Source organism: Prunus persica, chromosome G4 (genome assembly GCF_000346465.2).
Source record: "Prunus persica cultivar Lovell chromosome G4, Prunus_persica_NCBIv2, whole genome shotgun sequence".
NCBI lineage: Eukaryota > Viridiplantae > Streptophyta > Magnoliopsida > Rosales > Rosaceae > Prunus > Prunus persica.
In genome coordinates, this window is record NC_034012.1 from 24,167,311 (window position 1) to 24,187,436 (window position 20,126).

General features: G+C 36.4%; 1 protein-coding gene across 2 annotated transcripts; it reads left to right on the forward strand.

Annotated features, from left to right (window-relative positions):
• LOC18779593 (probable magnesium transporter NIPA6) lies at window positions 10,483-18,094 on the forward strand. 2 transcript variants are annotated; one of them, XM_007211464.2, is made up of 9 exons: window positions 10,483-11,016; window positions 11,193-11,249; window positions 11,560-11,650; window positions 11,765-11,925; window positions 12,007-12,134; window positions 12,244-12,381; window positions 13,627-13,719; window positions 13,794-13,911; window positions 17,478-18,094. In XM_007211464.2, the coding sequence occupies exons 1-9, from the start codon at window positions 10,896-10,898 to the stop codon at window positions 17,603-17,605; spliced, it is 1,035 nt and encodes a 344-aa protein (XP_007211526.1). In that variant the 5' UTR covers window positions 10,483-10,895; the 3' UTR covers window positions 17,606-18,094. The 2 variants fall into 2 exon arrangements, with proteins under 2 accessions (XP_007211526.1, XP_020418317.1); XM_020562728.1 differs by lacking the exon at window positions 10,483-11,016 and having other exon boundaries at window positions 11,507-11,650.

Consider the following 20,126-nt stretch of genomic DNA (forward strand, 5'->3'; position numbering starts at 1 on the left):
AAATTACTACGTCGAAATGTTTTAAACAACGTCGTTAAAGGTGTGAGTACTGTTACATAAGACGTCGGTGGTTTATTAATTTCGTCGTTTTAAAAATCTAACCACGTCGGTATAACTACCGTCGTGATAAATTATAATAACGTCGATTTATATGTTATTGCGTCGTGTGAAATTATATAATACGTCGTTTGTAATAAATAACCGTCGTGTGTTTTTGTTCTTACTTTTTTATATATCTTTGTTTCAGGATGATTTGCAAAAACAAGTCTCGGAAGGTAAAGTCACCGTCTCTGGCAGCAATGATGTGCTGACCATGGCTTTGGGCCCCGAGCATCCAGGCAGAGTCAGAGGAGTAGGTGCTGGGATCTCACCAAAGCAATATTTCAATTTACCCAAACCACAGAGAGTGAGCTTTGACGACCGTTTGAAGGACAGTTTAAGAGTTCTCCTTCAAGAAGAGACTAGAAAGATGGAGGCTAAGGCAAGGGAAGAGGCTTTAAGGATGGAGGCTAGAACGAAACAATTGGTAGAGGCTGAGAGGGAGCATTTCCTGAGTCAGCTTTCCCAATTAATTCCCAATTTTGATCCAAGCATGCTTAAACCCAGAATTAGCCAAAGTCCCAAAAATCCAATGTCTGACAAAGCAAGCTGCTCTGGAGGTGATGTGAGATCCCAGCATTTTGAGGATGATACTGCCAAAAATGAGAAACATCAGGAAGAAAAGGTAACATATCTGAACTTTGAATTGTCTGTTTTTTTAAAAACCATTAGACGTCATTATTATTAATAAAACCGTCGTTTGAAATACATACCACGACGATTTTAAAAATAAACCGTCGTTTGTATTTCAATACCACGTCGTATTTAGTTTACTTGTTTTACACGCCATTAAACGTCGTTATTTTTAAAACTTTGTGGTTTTTAGACGACGGAGTTAATCATTCCCGACGTCATAGATGAAGAGAATAAAGAAGAAAAACAAGATGAAAAGCAGAAAGAAGATGACGACCAGGTATGTTCACATAACTTTGTCTTTTTTATTTGTTTTTTAAAATTCCAGACGTCGATATTTTTCTTTAAACCGTCGTTTGTTTACAACTTAGACGGCGGAATTGTTTTCTAAGACGTAATAAATAATTCACCACGACGGTTGTTTCACCGTCGTTTAAATTGTTTTCAGACGACGTTTTATTCCTTAAACCGTCGTTTTTATTGAATTACCACGTCATTTTTTTTATTTCTTTAAACAGGTTACTAAAGTTGTTGATTATTCAAATATGGAGGCGCCATCTTCTTTACAAACCCTTTGTCGTTATGTGGAAACGACACTCGTGCCTCAGGATAAGACCCTGCACTTTACAATTGATAAGGAGGTCTTTGGTCTAGAGCGCGATACCTTCCTCCTGCCTGAAGATATTACACAATTTGCAGGCATGGAGGAAATAGGAGCTACAGTCATTGCTGTATATATGAGGTTTGTCATTCTAAAATAATACGTCGTTGGTTTATTCATTGCGTCGTCTTAACTATCTAACCACGTCGTTAGTATGTACCGTCGTGATAAATTTATTATAACGTCGTTGTCTATTTCAGTACGTCGTGTGAAACCTTATAATACGTCGTTTTGTTATACATAACCGTCGTGTGTTTTTTTTGCACTGACTTGTTTATATTATTTTATATATTTAGGTACTTACACGATGTTTTAAAACAAGCAAATATGTGCACAATGGTTGGCTTTATCGACCCTGCTATAGTTAGTGCCAGCTCTGGCACAATAGCTGACAGATCACGAATGGTAGCATCACGACTTCAGAAGACTGACGGTGAACAGATTTTCCTGATGCCTTACAATCCAGGGTTAGTCTCCTTAACAGGATTTTGTTTTTATGATTTTCAATAAATGACAGCGTATAAACTAACCACGTCGGTGTTTTATTTTATTGAGTCGTTTGAAACGACTAACCACGTCGGTAGTTATTTATCGTCGTGATAAATATATAATGTCGTCGATTGCTACTTTATTTCGTCGTGTGAAATATTATAATACGTCGTTTTTGTAAATAACCGTAGTTTTTATATTAATTTTGTGCAGCCGTCATTGGATCTTGCTGATTGTAAGAGCAAAGAGGGAAACAGTCTATTTTCTGGATCCTCTGCCAGGATATCGTGTGGTCGATGAAGAGGCCAAAAACATCGTGAACAGTGCCATAAAAATTTATAATTCCCACATAGCCAGATCAGGCTGTAAGGCAGTCATTTGGAAAACTCTGTCAGGCACACCAAAGCAACCCAGCAATGTCGAATGCGGGTATTACGTGATGCGCTTCATGAAGGACATCATCATGGATCCTTCCTTGGGGTTTGAGAAGAAGGTAAGAAGAAATAACCTTCAAATATTTTACGTCGTTTTTTGTATTATCAACGACGGTCATGTAAAATTACCGTCGTTGAATAGATATACTACGTCAGTTATGGTCGTCTGTGATTGAATTTCCTTTTATTTATAAACCCTAATAGTCATTGTTTTTATGCAGTATGCGAAGGGAAAACAGGAAGAGCCATACCCCCAAGAAGCAATTGATGAAGTCCGGAATGAATGGGCAGAGTTTGTTTGCCTTCAACTTAAATAGGGGAATTATTGAACACTTGATATTTATGTATAATGTACAAATTTTGTCTATAATATATAATGTAAAAATTTGTTGAGGTTTTCTTAAAGTAAAAACAAAAACAAACATACAAAATGCGTTACCGACGTGTAATAATTTTCCAACGACGTAATAAAGTCAAAAGCCGTCGTTTTTTGTGGTTTCGTTTTAAACAAATCCGACGTAAAAGGATATTTAGACGACGTTCTTTGAACAATGGAGTCGTTTATGGTTTACAACGTCTTCAATTTCTTATGGGTTCAGGGTAGTACTTTGTAACGACAGCGGTTAAGTCGAGGAATATATATTTTACGTCGGATAGTTAAATATCCGCCATCGTTTCTCATTTAAACGACGTCATTTTAACAACTTAGTCGTCTCTTACAATTTACAACGTCTACAATTTATTAACACCGACGTGGTTTGTTGTTGTGATAAGAATATTTTATTATTTTTATATCAAAATATTCAAAATAAATTTAAAATAAATCAGAAAAATGCAAAGTCAACTCCTATGAAGTCATTGATATATTTTCTTCCCCCTAAAGCTTGAAAAAATTCATTTTGAATAACAAAAATTTAAAATGAACATCCAAAACAAAATTGTTTTGATGAGTCATAAAATCACTTCTAGTTTTATGGTTTAGGGTTTAGAGTCTAGGGTTTAGAGATTAGGGTTGTTATTTATTGGGGTTTATTTTTAAAGTATAATTTTTGGGTAGTCTAGGGTATATATTAGGCTGTAAAACCATAAACCCTTTTATAAACTTAATTTTTAAAATTATATAATTTAGTTTTAAGGGTTTAGGGTATTAATTGTCAACGACGGTGGTTGAGTCGTGGAATACATATGTTACGTCGTCCAGTAAATTATCCGACATGGTTTCTGCGTTAAACGACGTCATTTTAATATGTAAGTCGTGTATTATTATTTACAACGTTTTCAATTTCTTAACCCCGACGTGGTTTTTCAGTCGTCTTTATATCAAAATATTGAAAATAAATTTAAAATTAATCCGAAAAATGAAGGGTCAAAATAAACGGCGTTACGTTCAGTGTTTCCGTCGTGGAATATTACATTTACGTCAGTTCTTGTAGAACTTTCGCCATGGTTTTTCTTTCGACGTTTTAAAGAGCGCGCGCTCTAAAAATTTTCGCGCGTCCTAAATTTTTTTATATTTGGCTCTTATTCTTATTCTTCTAACCCTGAACCCTAAAATTTTCAGATTTCGTGCAACATAACATTTCGCTCTCTCACTTCTGCTCTAATTAAAAGTTGCTCTAATTAAAAGTTGCTCTGTCACTTCTGCTCCGTCGAATCTGTGAGCTCGTCCAACCTGTAAGTACAAACCCTATCTTCCCCTTGTAAATTCATTGAATGATATTAGGTTGTTTTGTTAAAGGGTTTTAGGTATATGCTTTGCGATCTGTTAATAATGTGCTTATAAGTATGGGTTCATGGATTTTCTGTTTAATGGGTTCATGGATTACATTATCTGTTATGTTGAATTGGGAATGGATTTAATTTTGTCGGATCTTTTAATCACCCTATGTTATGTTGAATTGGGAATGGATTTATTGTTTTCATGCTTGGTTTCATGTATATGTTGTTTTCTTGCTTGGTTTCATATATATGTTGTGTTCTTAATGGGTTTTGGGTTCTTGAAAATAAACTGAGACACGACGCCTTTTTAGGCATACGACGACGATTACACGACGGTTTATGAAAAAACCGTCGTTGTATTAATTATACACGACGGTGTTTTCATAAACCGTCGTTTGTATTACTTATATTAGACGACGTCTGTTGAAAATCCGTCGTCTATATATGCCAAATACGTCTGTTTTTGTTTAAAACCCGTCGTCTCTGTTGTGTATTACTTGCTATTAGATCTTTGTATAATCTGCTATAGTGATGGTCATTGCCTGTATTTTCACTTTATTATAGATAATAGGTTATAGTGTCGGAGATGGATAAGTCATGGATGCACTCGGATAGAAGATCGAAGGCATATGAGTTTGGGGTGGAAGCATTTTTGAACTTTGCTGTAGAAAATCTTCTAACTACAACACATATCCGTTGTCCATGTGTTAAATGTGTTAATTTGAAGTTGTTTGGGGTTGGAATTATAAGGGATCACTTATACTTTAATGGAATTGACCAAAGCTATAAGAATTGGACATTTCACGGAGAACCTTGGGAAGCAACTACTAATGCTAGTAGAAATGTTGAAGAAGATGATGGCCATAGTAGGTACAGTTTTGTGTCTGAAGAAATTGATATGGATGATAATGATTTTGGTTCCGATCCGTATGAGTTTGCCAATGTGATTGGGGATGGAGATCAACCAGTGTACCCTGGTTGTAGAAAGTACACGAAGTTATCGGCATTAGTGAAGTTGTAAAATTTGAAGGCAAAACATGGGATGAGTGATGTCTGTTTTACAGAATTATTGATACTTCAAGGCGATTTGCTTCCAGAAGGAAATACAATACCAACCTCTATGTATGAGGCTAAAAAGACTTTGTGTGCATTGGGGCTGAGTTATGAGAAAATGCACGCATGCCCCAATGATTGCATCTTGTATAGGAAGGAGTATGACAATTCAACTAATTGTCCTACTTGTGGTATCTCAAGGTGGAAGGAAGGCAAAGATTCAATTTTGAAAGAGGGTGTGCCAGCGAAGGTGGTGTGGTATTTTCCTCCAATTCCAAGGTTTAAAAGGATGTTTCAATCACATGAGACAACTAAGAGTTTGACTTGGCATGCTGCTAGAAAATCAATTGACGGTCAGATGTCTCATCCGGCGGATTCCCCGTCTTGGAAACTTCTTGATGATAAATGGCCTGAGTTTGGTAATAAGCCGAGAAACTTGAGATTGGCTCTTTCATCTGATGGATTCAATCCCCACAGTTCTCTAAGTAGCAGATATAGTTGTTGGCCGGTTATCTTAGTTACATATAATCTCCCTCCATGGCTGTGCATGAAACGAAAGTTCATGATGTTAACCTTATTGATTTCCGGTCCTAAACAACCCGGAAATGATATAGACGTCTACTTGGAGCCTTTGATTGATGATTTAAAATCTTTGTGGGATGGGATTAGAGGAGTGTATGATGCACATAATGGAGAATACTTTACACTCAGAGCTGCATTAATGTGGACAATTAATGATTTTCCCGCCTATGGAAACTTATCTGGTTGTGTTGTTAAAGGATATAAAGCTTGTCCAATATGCGGCGATGATACACCTAGTCACAGGTTGAAAAATGGCCACAAAATTTGTTACATTGGGCATAGAAAATGGTTACCAATCAATCATCCATATAGGAGGCAACGTGCAGCTTTTAATGGGAAACCTGAATATGGCATACCTCCCGAGCCATTAACCGGAGAAGAAGTGCTGCATATGGTTGAAAATGGTGACAGAGTTTGTTGGAAGAAGAAATCAATATTCTTTGATCTCGAGTATTGGAAATACCTTCCTGTGAGGCATGCCCTAGATGTTATGCACATTGAGAAGAATGTTTGCGATAGTATTATTGGTACATTGCTGGAGATCCCTGGAAAAAATAAAGATGGGATTGCTGCTCGATTAGATTTATTGAACATGGGGGTCAAAACTGATTTGCAACCCGAGTATGGAGAAAGACGTACTCGTTTGCCTCCTGGGCCTTGGAATTTGTCAAGAGCAGAGAAGAGAGAGGTTTGCAATTCTTTCTATGGTATGAAGGTCCCTGAAGGTTATTCTTCAAATATTAAAAATCTTGTATCTTTACAAGATTCAAGACTTCTTGGCCTTAAATCACATGATTGTCATACCTTAATGCAACAATTGCTCCCTGTGGCAATTCGTTCTGTTTTGGAGAAGCCTGCAAGGTATGCAATAACTCGTTTGTGCTTCTTCTTCAATGCTATATGTGCAAAGACTGTTGATGTTTCCAAGCTAGATAAGTTGGAAGAAGATGTAGTAGTTACTCTGTGTTTGCTTGAGAAGTACTTTCCCCCTTCATTCTTTGATATCATGGTTCATCTAGTAGTACATCTTGTCAGAGAAGTTCGTCTATGTGGGCCAGTATATTTTAGGTGGATGTATCCGTTTGAAAGATATATGAAAGTGCTGAAGGGGTATGTTCAGAATCGTACTCGTCCCGAAGGTTGCATTGCTGAGCGGTATATAGCTGAAGAAGCGGTAGAGTGTTGTACTCAGCATTTATCTGATGTTAGTACAGTTGGAGTGCCTTCAAGCCAAAAGATGGGACTTTCAAAGCCATTATCAGGTTGCACAGTGAGCGTAGTTGATCAGGACCTGTTGAATCAAGCACATCTATATGTCTTGGAGAATACGGAGGAAGTCCTACCTTATATCGAGTACGTATGAGCTTTATTCTTTAAGTTTCCATTTTAAATTATTTCTTATGTTTATCTTCTATATTTAGGACCGTAATGCTTGAATTTTTCGTGTCATGTAGGCAACATATGATTCACATCAAGACTGCTTATCCAAAATTTAGAAAGAGAACAAAGTGGCTGTAGGATAAGCACAATAGCACTTTCATTCAATGGCTACGCTTCAAGGTATATATTGTTGAATAACATATTTCTCTTTTAATTTTCTTCTTATTTATATGTTAGATTGAATTAAGATATGATTAATTTGCAGGTTCAAAGTGAACTTGAGGAAGACAATCATGGCGTATCAGAAAATTTAAGGTGGCTAGCAGCTGGTCCAAACATGTCAGTGCCATTATATAGGAGCTATCTTATTAAAGGTATTAAATTCAATATCAAGGCACAAGATGATGTGCGGACAACTCAAAATAGTGGAGTTTATTTACTTGCACATACCATGCAAGTTGCTAGTGCCAAGGATAAAAACCCAATTCTCTCAAATATGGGTTTCTATGGTGTCATTCAAGAAATTTGGGACCTTGACTACCAAAAGTTTACAATCCCAGTCTTTAGGTGTGATTGGATAGATAGTTCTGGTCTTGTAGTCGACGAACTTGGATTTACCCTTGTAGATTTGAGTAAAATTGGACATAGGAATGACCAATTTGTTTTGGCTTCTCAAGTCAAACAAATATTTTTTGTTGACGACCCGATGCATCGTGGTTGGTCGGTAGTGTTATCAATGCCTAATAGAGAATATAATGATGTTATTGGTGATGAAGTCTTAGGTGATGTGATAATTGAGTGTGAGCCATTTACTAGAGGGATGCCAAATGTTGACACATTTGATGAACTGGTAGGTGAGTTAGGCGGTCAAAATATTCGAGATGGGTGTGAAGATATATGGATTGAATGATGCTTATGTAATTGGCAGTGTATGACATTAATTTTGTAATATATTGTAATGCGATTTCTTCACTTTCTACGTTCAAATAAAACACGACGTTATTGTGAATCAGTTATTCAGCATATTTACCGACGTCTTAAAGCAACGTAACAATGAAGAACCACGACGCTATTGTGAAGCAATTATTCAGGATATCACGTCGGTGAAGGATTAAGAACCGCCATGTAATTCAGAATAACACAACTCCAATCCCATAATACCGACGTCTAAAAAACGAGATATATAATCTGAACGTTAAAAAATACGACGTCATCATACATTTTCCACGTCGTAAGTTCTTTTATAAACGAAGAGGAACGAAATGAATTCCGACGGAAGTTCATTATAACCGCCGTTTAATAACAATTAAACGACGTTATTTGTAATACGGCTTTCATCATAATCTACGCCGTCTATATGTTCTGTAATACGGCTCTCATTTATTTGGAACCGACGTTGTTTAGAAGTTCAACGTCGTCTATATTATTAAGTGTGTCGTGAGTAATGAATACATATAAATACAACGTCGACTATATAAATGTATACGTCGTAAATAATGACACTGACAACTATTTCCACGTCATCCTTTTTAGAAAAATCGAAGTGGAAAATTTATTTCACGACGGTTTTTTGTAAATAAGAGACGTAGTAGATTTCAATAACGTCGTCTTCTCATGTATTTAAAGACGTCATATTTTTTCTTGTCGGGTAAATTATATTTAACGGCGTAGTATTTTAGTTGTCGTCGTTGTATGTATATCTTGCGGCCTTGTTCTTTTAATATGTGTCATATTTTTCCTTTTTAACGACGGTGATTTTTTTGAGTTGGTCGTCTATTCTCATCCTCGACTATTTTCTAGAACTTTAGCAGACTAAACACGTCTGTTTTTATTTTTTTCCGACGTTGTTTTATTTAACAACGTCTAATATTTATCGTCGTTGTTTGTTTCTGAAAATAGGACGTATAAATTTTGTAATACGACTCTCATATATTTGTTACCGACGTTGTTTAGTTTTTCAACGTCTACTCTATTAACATATACGTCGTAAATAATGACACTGACAACTATTTCCACGTCATCTTTTATCTAAAAATCGAAGTGGAAAATTAATTTTACGACAGTTGTTTTTATATATGCGACGTAGTAGGTATCAATAACGTCGTCTTCTAATGTATTTAAAGACGTCATATTTTTTATTGTCGTGAAAATTATATTTAACGTCGTCGTATTTGTATTTTCGTCGTTGTATGTCTATCTTGCGGCCTTGTTCTGTGTCATATTTTTCCTTTTTAACGACGGTTTTTTTAGAGAGTTGATCGTCTATTATCATCCTCGATTGCTTTTTTTAGATCTTTTTGCAGTACAAAGACGTCGTTTTGTATTTGTTGATGACGTTGTATATTTTAACAACGACGGTTATTTAGCGTCGTGGTTTATGAGGAAAAAGATGACGGTGGATTCCACGACCATTGAAAAATCCAATACACGACGGTGATTTACCGTCGTCTTTTTGCTTTTTTGTAGTAGTGGGAGTTTGAGTATGTACTCGTAAATATCTATAAAAAGGTATAAACTTAAAAATGGCTCTATAGTTTGGGGAGTTTTATGTAGTTTTTCTTTTTTTAATGAGTGCTGCTAAACGAACCCTAAAATTAACTGAGTACACCCTACTACCAAACTATTTATTGAATTACTAATTTACCCTAATATAAAATGATCAAAAAGGATATATTGAATTATGAAACAAATAAAATTTTAATAAGTACACCTTACTCACTATATTCAACCCTTATCAGACGTAGAAAAGTCTTTATATTGCTTGGTGCTCACGAATAACACAGTGAGTACTAGTTTAGAATTGGTATTACGAAATTAAAGATTTTGATGAAACCCAAAATTTGAAAAGATGGCACAAATTCATGTAAAAAGAGAAACCTGGTTTAGGATTGGTATTAGAGTGTTGTACTATGGCTATTTTTGGAAGTTAAATGGGGTGTACTTAGTTAATTTTACATTTTGATTAAAATATTAAGGTTAACTTAAATAATAGGATGTACTCGGTTAATTTTAGGGTTCGTTTAGCAACACTCTTTTCAATTGAGGGAGTTAATTTCTACAAGGATCATAGTTAACAGCTGAAAATCCAAAAAGAAATGTCCAAAGGCTACATATAAGTTTCCTTTAGGTTGCTCGACTTGGAAATTTCTCAACCCATATTTTCCCAAACTCTAGTTCGAATTAAGAATTTTAGATAATAATCCAAATTGCCAAAAATGCTGGATTGATTTGAGTTTTTTTTTTTTGTCATGCTTGTCCAACGTACACCAAACTGCGTTAGTGTGGATTTTTTTGTCTTGGGGAGAAAAAAAAAAAGTTTGTCTGTATCAGTAGTTGACAACGACATTGAAAGGAAGAAAAGGTGGGGCTGGCTGGCTGAGGCTGACTGGCAGGTGAGAAAGAGAAACTGCTTTTCGCCATCTCTCTCCTGATTTCACAAAGTACAAATGAAATCCGATCCAATCCAACTGCTCAAAACACACAAGTAACAAAAAAAGTGTCTGTCTGTGAAGAAGCCCAACCCAACCTCATAAAATAAAAATATAAATACATTATAATAAATAAATAAAAATTACACTTTAGCGTGCGTTCTTCTTCAGAAAAAATCGATTCGAGGGTTTGCAATTGCTGCTGCAATTGGCCACATTTGTGCTCTAATAATATTTTTATGGCTTTGAAATCGAAATTGTAGAATGAGCGTCGCTCCGGCTCTAGCTCCCTCTTCCACTCCCAGCCCCAACCACTTGGCAATTTTGGCTTCGGCGGCCTACTACTCTTCCTTCTTCCACTGTAAACTGTAAATTCAAAAATATAAAAAATATAAAAAATTAAAAAAATTATAGCAAATGTACTCGAGCAATTTGAAAGGCTTCATACTGGCTGTGGTCTCAAGCGCCTTCATCGGCTCCAGCTTCATCATCAAGAAGAAGGGTCTCAGGCGTGCCGGCGTCAATGGTCCTCGTGCAAGTAAGTTTCCTCGCTCGTTTCCCTTTTATTTGATCAATTTTTTTATATATCTATATATCAATTCTTTTCTTTCTTTTTCTAATTATGATTTGATTATTTGATTAATTACTGATTTTTAATTTGTGAATTTTCTTCATTTTGTTTTCGTTTCGGTTTCATGGTAAATGCATAAAAAGGTGTCGGAGGATATGGGTATCTGTTGGAGCCCCTATGGTGGATAGGAATGATAACAAGTAAGTGACTTTTCTCTTCTGCTATTCATTTTATTTACCCCATTTGTTCTTCTGGTTCATTTAGTTTTAGGCTCTGTTTGTAATTTGAAGAGATTCAAGATTGTTATGCCATTTTTCACTTTCCCCAACTTGCCCCCAGCTATGCTAAGTTATTGAAAATTTTATTTTCATAGGGGTTTAGTTTACTTCAGCCATTTCATTTCAGTAGGAAATTGGAATTTGCCATTCCTTTATTCATTACCCTTTTCCTCTGCTAGACGGACTTGAATGTTGAATGTTGATCATAATCGTAATTTTGGACAATTCACAGTGGTTGTTGGAGAGATAGCCAATTTTGTAGCATACATTTACGCCCCTGCTGGGCTTGTGACGCCGCTTGGTGCATTGAGTATCATTGTTAGGTGCGCTTGATTTCCCAATTCTATTGCATATCTATAATATATATACATACATGTTTACATATCAATCATCAAATCTTATTTCTGACAAGTTGAACTGCCTATGAATATGCGTAGTGCTGTTTTAGCGCATTTCTTGTTAAAGGAGAAACTCCAGAAAATGGGAATGTTGGGGTGCCTTTTATGCATAGTGGGTTCGACTGTGATTGTACTCCATTCACCCAAAGAGCGTTCTCTCAGTTCTGTCGAAGAAATCTGGGAGTTAGCAATACAACCTGGTATGCTGCTTAAAGGCTAATAAGTAATGGATGCTCCTCTCTCCGTCCTTCCTACTAATTTTTTCGCTTTCTCGCCTCCAGCATTTCTTTTGTATACAGCCTCGGTGGTAGCTGTAACGTTAGTCCTGATATTGTATTGTTCTCCCCGCTATGGACAAACCAATATACTGATTTATATAGGAATCTGCTCTATGATAGGATCATTGACAGTAAGTTGTTCTACTGTTTGTTTCTGCAATGTGCATGAACTACCATACATCACTTTTGAATTGACATTTTGTGGCGTTCTCATTTGTGATTAGTATTTCCATATTGCAGGTCATGAGTGTAAAAGCAATTGGCATTGCTATAAAACTCACATTAGAGGGTACAAACCAGCTAAAATACTTCCAAACATGGATTTTTGGAATGGTTGCAGTTACCTGCATCATCACTCAATTGAATTATCTAAACATGGTTGGTATCTTGTTATGCACTATTCTAATGCAACAGGAGAGCTTTGTGTAATTTTCGTTTCTATTTCTTTAGTACTTGTTTCCTCGATAATTATCCATCTGTCGTTTTCTCTTAATTTTGAATTTTGGATTCTGTTTATAAAAAATAAAAATAAAAATCTGAGAGGGTAATATTTGAACATGAAATATTAGAAGACTGTTGAATGTTGTTCAGATTATTACCAAATGTTTACTTCTTCAAAAATCTATGTAGAAGCCAAAGTTCTGCTTCAAATCCCTCTTCCACCATACTTTTAATCTAATTTTTGTTGGAATTGTAGAGTTTGGTGAAAATGGAATTATTTTATTCTTCTCTCATAGAGCTGTTAAAACTGATTTACAAGTGTTTCTAACAAGGCTAGGAAAAACAAGGAAGGGAAGTTATCACAAAGTCAACTGTTACCACTAATTACAGCCTAGTTACAGCTGTACACACTAACAAAAATTTACCCAGATATCCCCTGAAAAAACCGAGTTACTGTTAATAAGGTCCTGCTTTATTTTAGCGATAACCTTTAAAATAAGTCCCCTTGGCTGTTCTCTTCAACCTTAACCTTCAAATTATAAATACAATTTTAAGTAACAAAGGTTGTTTAGGAAAGCTAATATGAGCTTGTTTATTCCAGCGCGATTTTATTGTTTTATTTTGTGAAAGGCACAAGTTTTGTTTGTTGAGGGAAGAATGGGGAAGTTTAGAGAGGTGTCGTGTAATGGCTGTGTTTTGGGTAGTTTGATTGGAAAATAATAGGAGGATATTTGATAGCTTTAGGGGAGAGGAGGGGGAGATGTTGTGGGATAATTTAGTTTTTGGACATCCGTTATGGCAGTATGGATGGAGGGCTGCTTTTATTAAAGGGAAGTTATATTATGGTAATGTGATTTCTCTATAATAGTTTTATAATTTAGGCTCTGTATACAGTGGGCAACTTGTCAGCTGCATTGCACTTTTACATATTAATTAATAAAATCTTGTTTCTCATGAAAGAACAGTAGTCTAAGCAGAAAATATTCTCCATCAGATTGGTAATTAAAGCAATCTGTCCTACGTCCAATTAGATGAACATTTTCTAATATTTTATATTTTGTGAGCATGTGCATGTATGAAGTGCTGCATTCAATACCCGTATAAATACCTTAATTATATTTTCTGTTTTGGTCAGAAATGTGTGAACTTTTTAGCTGGTTTCTCACTCTGGTGTGGTTGCAGGCATTGGATACTTTCAACACAGCAATTGTTTCTCCTATCTATTATGCTATGTTCACCTCTTTTACAATATTTGCCAGTGCAATAATGTTTAAGGTATCATCACGTGAACATGTTGTGTTTGTGTGTGAGTGTTTGTTATAAATCTAATGTATGTAATCTTTTGGTAGGATTATTCTGGTCAAAGCGTGACCAGCATAGCGTCAGAACTTTGCGGGTTCATCACTGTGTTATCTGGGACTGCTATATTGCATAGTACACGAGAGCCAGATCCACCTTTAATTACAGGTTTGTATGTTGTGCATCAGACTGCATGTCTTTTTGAAGATTTATGTGTGTTAAAATGGCAGTGGCCTGCATGTCTTTTTAAAGATTATGTGTGTTAAAATGGCTGTTGCTTGATATATGATGCATAAGCCTTATTGACTTCTGTTTGTTGGTCCAAAGGCCTTCATAACAGGGATTTCTGTACCCCCTTTGAAACCTTTTCCCATTGTACGGGTTTGAATCTTGAAATCATAAGCCAATTAGCTAAAAAACAATTGAAGTATTCAACATAAAAGCTTAAGCTGTTAAGTGGAGAGACTCAATAGGGTATATATAGCTTTGTTAGACGCTTAGCCCATCAATTTGGGGCTAGTGCTCAATAAGGCTGTATTTCATATAACACAGTATTTCAGACTTGAGAGACTTCATTACGTTTGCAGGACTATACCACTAGTCCATAGGGCTATTGACTCAACAATACAGTTAATATTTACTAATAGTTAGCTATTATTAAAGGACAATGAATGCATAGTTGAATATTAAAAGATGGCGGGGGATTATGTTCTGAAGTATTTTTCTTGAAATTTGATTAACAATAAATATTATATGGAGAGGCCCATTGGAAAATTATTAAAATGAAGATGTGCATTGCCTAAGGGCTTAACCTATATTTTTTTAAACCCAAAATCTACACAGCACAGTAAAGAACCTGTGGATGAAAGGATTACAGAAAAAATTATCCAAGAAGTAAATACTGAGAGGTTCCAATTTGGAGTCTGAGGGAATCGTGGGGATTTCAAACAAAAGAGATCAAAACTAGGAGATTCCTCCATCGAGTCCGATAATGAGATAGTCTGGTATCAAGGAAGTTGGAAGCTGGTGCGGGGTTGGGGAGTTGGATGTTGAAAGGGAAGTTGTGCAACTGAGTTTGAAGCTAGTGATTCTGTCCTGGATGGTTGGGACAGCAGTCTAGATTGGGATCGAGAGGCATTTGAAAGCTCGGAGGGTGAGAACTCTTTGGAATCTGAAGGTAGCAAAGCTCGTTCCAGTGGCCTTAATGGTTGCAGGAAGCTAGTTTAGAAGATTTTTTGACTGGACAGGATCTTCACAGAATCACGGCCTGTCAAAGAAAAGATTAGATGGTATGCCCCCAACCTTAAACATTTATCCAATTCCTATCTGCCTTCCTCTTCCTTGCGAGTGGATCTCTTAAACTTAAGAGTGGGGGGAGTGGAGGGTGTGGGCAAATTTTTTTCTACGCCAAAATGTCCCAGTATGTCCCTGTGAAGTGTTAGTCTGAAAGGAAATTGAATGGATCTTGCTCACCACAACAGCAAATGCATTTGTGTAAAGTTATTAGGCCATGGTCTGTGGATAAACACAGACAGATTTGTCAAGGATTCTACTCCAAACAAAACTTTGGCTTTAGAGAGGGCTGATGGTGTGTTGGAAGAAAATAAAATTTCTAAGAAGTTGAATGGGGAAAAAAGGTAAGAAAGATGGGGAGTTGGACGCTACCCAGGAAGTGGATAGGATGTTTGATCAAGAGTTGATTTCTCATTAAAAGAAATGGAAGAGAGTGAACAGTGGGAAAAGGAAGAAGGGTAGGAAACAGTTATAGAGCCTAAAGAATTTGCATTCTGGAGTTCCAATGGGATGAGCAGTGTGAAGGGGAGAGGGACGAAGGAATCAATTTGTCGTGAGTATGATTAGTCAGGATCTGGGTAGTGGTATGAAAAGGATGCAATTATGGAGATTTTCATAAAAATGGGTTCACGCGTAGTTATCTTGCAATAAACAGAGGGAAATTGGAATTGGTAAAAGGATCAGTGCATCTGGAGGTCTAGCTTTCAAGGATTGGTGTTCTGAGATTTTTCAGTTTCAATTATAGTTGGATTTTCTAATGCTGGGGATTGTTGGCGCGCCTCAAGGTACTTTTCAAGGCATGGCAGAGGCAAAATGCCTCAGGTTGTCCACTCTTCGACGAAATGCTCCAAAGTCGTAAGCCTTTCTCCTGAAGGGTGCCGCCTTCTTCACGATAGGGCAAGAGGCTGATTCCTCTTGGGAAGACCCTTTATATCCTCTTCATCCCTCCCGATAAACGCTAAAGCAATTCTGAATCTAAACTAAAATAACACCTCTGGAACCCTTAGCCCTGAACAACCCTCTGTCTTGGAGGCAGTTTTGGCAGCAACTCAGTGGCTATAGGGAACTTTTGGCAGATCTAAGGAGCTTTGTTGTGTTGTTGGCAGGTCTAAGGTTTTGGTGGTGTTATCAACTGGTTGAAGAGCCAGATGCAAAAGAAAGTAATGAGGGAGAGGATGAAGAGTTTCTTCGAGAGTGGAGATATTATTTAGTTGAACATAACATCACTCCTGCTCTTGCACCCCAAAAAAAAAAAAAAAAAAAAAAGGGCGCTCTGCCCTTTCTTCAAACACCATTTACCGTATCAGTTACTTAACCAACAAAACTTTAGTGGAACCCCAAAACATGAAATGTACAAAGTTTGCTTCTAAAACAAGATTCAGTTCTTGGGCATCTCTTTTGAATCCAAGTAGTTTCCTACCTAACAAGTGAGAAAATAATTGGCCAATGCTGGGTCCTGACCAGTAAGGAGGAACTTCCTCTGTATAGTTAATGTGGCATATATTGATTGGAATAAATTGGTGAAAGTGCTGAGGCCCACCTCATCAAATTACTTTTATCAGTAATATGATGCCCCGCACTTTCATCAATTTATGTGCCAGGTTAATGGTGAGGACACCTCCTCACCAATCAGGAGCAATGTTTTCAAAGGCGTTTCCCAGGCATGACTTGAGTGCACCTCAAAGTGAGGCGAGACCCTATTGCCTGAGGTATTAGGGTGTTTAAGAATTTGCCAAAAGGGCTGTAGTGTTATTCAAGAAGGCATACGCTCGGGGTAAAGGGCAAGCCACAAACTCTCTGAGGCACCTCTGCATATCTGCTTCCTGCAGATCCTCTTCTATTACTTATATCAGGGGATGATCTTTTTAGAATTTTAGATTTCTTCTTCAGATTATCTGGCATTTTGTTTTCTGCCGTTGTCTTCTTAGGTTTGGAGTTTCTGGGTGGTCTGTCAGTTTGCCATATTTTCTGTACTCTGTTTACCACCATGTCTTGTGGCTTCAAACTTGTTCTGTTCACATATACTGATAAAACAGTAGAACCATCTTCTTTGACATCCTTATTTCCGAAATAGTAGAGCCATCTAATTTCATGGCTTATTTCCTAGCACCCATTACCTAACTTGAGGTTCACTAACAAACCTTATAGAAAAAGACAGTATTTAATAAGATGGGATAAAGACTCCTAATACTATTGGACTTTTGATAAAACTAGATTTTTCGAGGTATCTTCATACTATACTTCTAATGATATCTTCATACTATATGTTGATCAGGTGTTCATCATTCTTCAAAATTAATTTTTTACCTGATGGCTGGCTAGATTTTTTTATAAGGATTTATGCTTGAGATGAAATTATGTAGGCCTCAATTATATTTGCGGTACTTCTGTCTTTAATCCTGTAAATTATTTTTACATTTGTCTTGAATTGGAACATGCAGATTTGTACACACCATTGTCTCCGAAGGTATCATGGTACATCCAAAGTAATGGGGAATGGAAGCAGAAGGATGAGGATGGTTCAACGCCTAATTTCATCACAATTCTTCGGCCAGACTACTTCAAGTAATGGAATATGCTTGAGACACTAACTTCTTGGTGGCAGCTCATGATTTCAGTGTCCAAAGGTCACCCAAATTTCATCACATTTTTACAGCTTGAAAACAAGAGGGATGCTTCGGACTCTGAAATTTCTCACGAATGCAAAAATCAAGCAATGCCATTCTGCCGATATTTTTTCTGCCGTACTATTCAAATTTTGAGTGACGTATTGTGCAATTGTCAAATAGCAATAGTTATAGGGAGTGAGTTCTTCATTTTTCATTTTTGTAGACAAGGATCCATCTTTAGATGATCCATATCCGGCTTATAGCTTTGTAATTTGATTTAATTGGTTTATGTAATTTAATTCAATCGATTTGCTTAGCATTTATAGTTGAGGCAGCAACTAGATGTTCTTTTTAAATGATCATTCACCCTTAACACCAAGGGTGGAAAGCAAAAGCGGATTTGAAAATTTGTAACATCTTTGACCTTACTAATCTTGCTATTCAGATACATACAAGTTTGGCATATTATTGTGGAGATCTTTCAAGAACAGGGTACTGGCATAGTCAAAGGTGGATGAAGGGGGTTAAGTTCTTCACTTGAGACCAATCAGTGTTTGCAATACCTTAGATAAAGGTTATTTCTAAAATCATTGTGGGAAGACTCAGACCTTTGATGTGCAAGTAGGTTAGCCTAAACCAGGTTATTTTTGTGCCCGGTAAGACAAATATTTGACAACATTTTAATTGCTCAAGAAGTGTTTCACAGATTTCAAATAGCAAAAGCCAAAACTGGATATGTTGCTGGGAAAATTGATCTGTCCAAGGCCTATGACAGACTAGAATGATCTTTCATTGGGCAAACGCGTTGTGTGAAGAATGTTGCTCGTAAAATCATTGTGAAAGGGGAGGTTACTGATGGTTTTCAGCCTCAAAGTGTTAGGCAAGGTGACATTAGTCGAAAGCTGTCATAGCTGCTAGATAACAATGATTTTATTCTTTACAGATATTCATAAGACTCCTTTAACAACAATGATTTCTGCTCAGAAGACTCAGACCTCTTATCTTCTCCCATTTGTTCTTTACAGATGATTTGATTCTTTTTAGTGAGGCTTCTGAGCAGAAAAGCTTACCTTTAATCCAATCTGTCACTTCATCCTTTCCTTTACTACATTATATATAATATGCTTATTGCTAAGCTTCCTTGTGGTAAGGCTATATGTGTGAGGAGCTTGATAAGGTTAACATGAATTTCTTTTGGGGAAGCAGTGAGAGTCAACATAAAATTCATTTGGTTAAGTATTGTTTGGGCAAATGTAAGTTAGGCTAGTTGGTTAAGGGAGTGTGCCCGCCCATCCCTCTATTGGTATTGGATAAAGAATTTCTCTACAAACATTGGTATTGGAGAGAGAGTTTTATACAACGATTTCAATTCTCATCCATCAAATCAAATATCATCCAAAGATCACGAATTTAGAGCGTTTTATGGATTAGTCATCTCTATTTTACGCCCATAGTATTTAGATTCAGAACGGAGTTAATATATTGAGAGAAATTTGAACCCAAAGTAGTCTTTCCGAGCACAAAAACCCCACCCCAACAAAAAAAAAAGAAGCCCCATATAGGTACCCTTCCCTTCCCTTGGTCACCACCAAACCCAGCATGACTTAGTTGTACAACCCATGCAACAGCAGTTACCAAATTTATGTAATGTAAACATATTATGTAGTAATGATTTTCATACTCCACTCCCTCCTTTCCATGTGCAGAGAAAAACTTACGTGGGGTTGTTCATGTCACGTGACAGTATTAAGTACCATATTAATCAATTTAAAGATGACATATATTCATATTAATGACTAATTTTTATTTCTTATAAACACATGCCTTTTCTTTTATAACTAGATTGTTTCACCACTCAACATTACTATCATGTAGAACTGTAAACGGATCGGATTCGGATCAGATATACCTCAATCCAAATATGTATTCATTTATAATCAAATTATCGAATTGAACCTATCAATCCATATCCGTTACGCATCGAATTCGAACAAGTCTAATATCATGTGGTATGAATAATCCTATAAAATAAAATAAAATATTCTCCCATATACATACATGATACATACTAAGCCCCAAAAATACAAGTTATAACTTAAAGTGAATGGTTAACCTCTAAAGAAGTGAGTGGGTCCCCAAAATACAACTTTACTCGGTGCAGATACAAGATTAAAAATATTATTTTATAATGTGCAAAGCAAAATGTGTTATTGAAATAATAACTTTTCATGCATAGAGTAGCAAAGATCTAGTATGATGAGAAGTCTTTTTTTCTTTTTCTTTTTTATAACGATGAGAATGAGAATTCTAAGTCGCACAAGTGAAAGCACGTCGCATTAATTATGTCACATTCTGTAGAGCCACAAGTTCAATACATCTTGCCATAAGACCACAAGAAAAACAAGAGATTTAAAAAACGCTTGTGCCTTAGAAACTGTGTTGAATTGGGTTAGGTTTCTTGAATTTTTTTTTTTTTTTTTT

What these genes read in the sequence shown, in the direction of transcription:
- LOC18779593 (XM_007211464.2), top strand. Translation starts at nt 10,896, where the DNA reads ATGTACTCGAGCAATTTGAAAGGCTTCATACTGGCTGTGGTCTCAAGC. An exon ending in GGAGTTAGCAATACAACCTG is followed by an intron (nt 11,926 to 12,006) that starts GTATGCTGCTTA and finishes TCTCGCCTCCAG; the next exon opens with CATTTCTTTTGTATACAGCC. An exon ending in AATTGAATTATCTAAACATG is followed by an intron (nt 12,382 to 13,626) that starts GTTGGTATCTTG and finishes GTGTGGTTGCAG; the next exon opens with GCATTGGATACTTTCAACAC.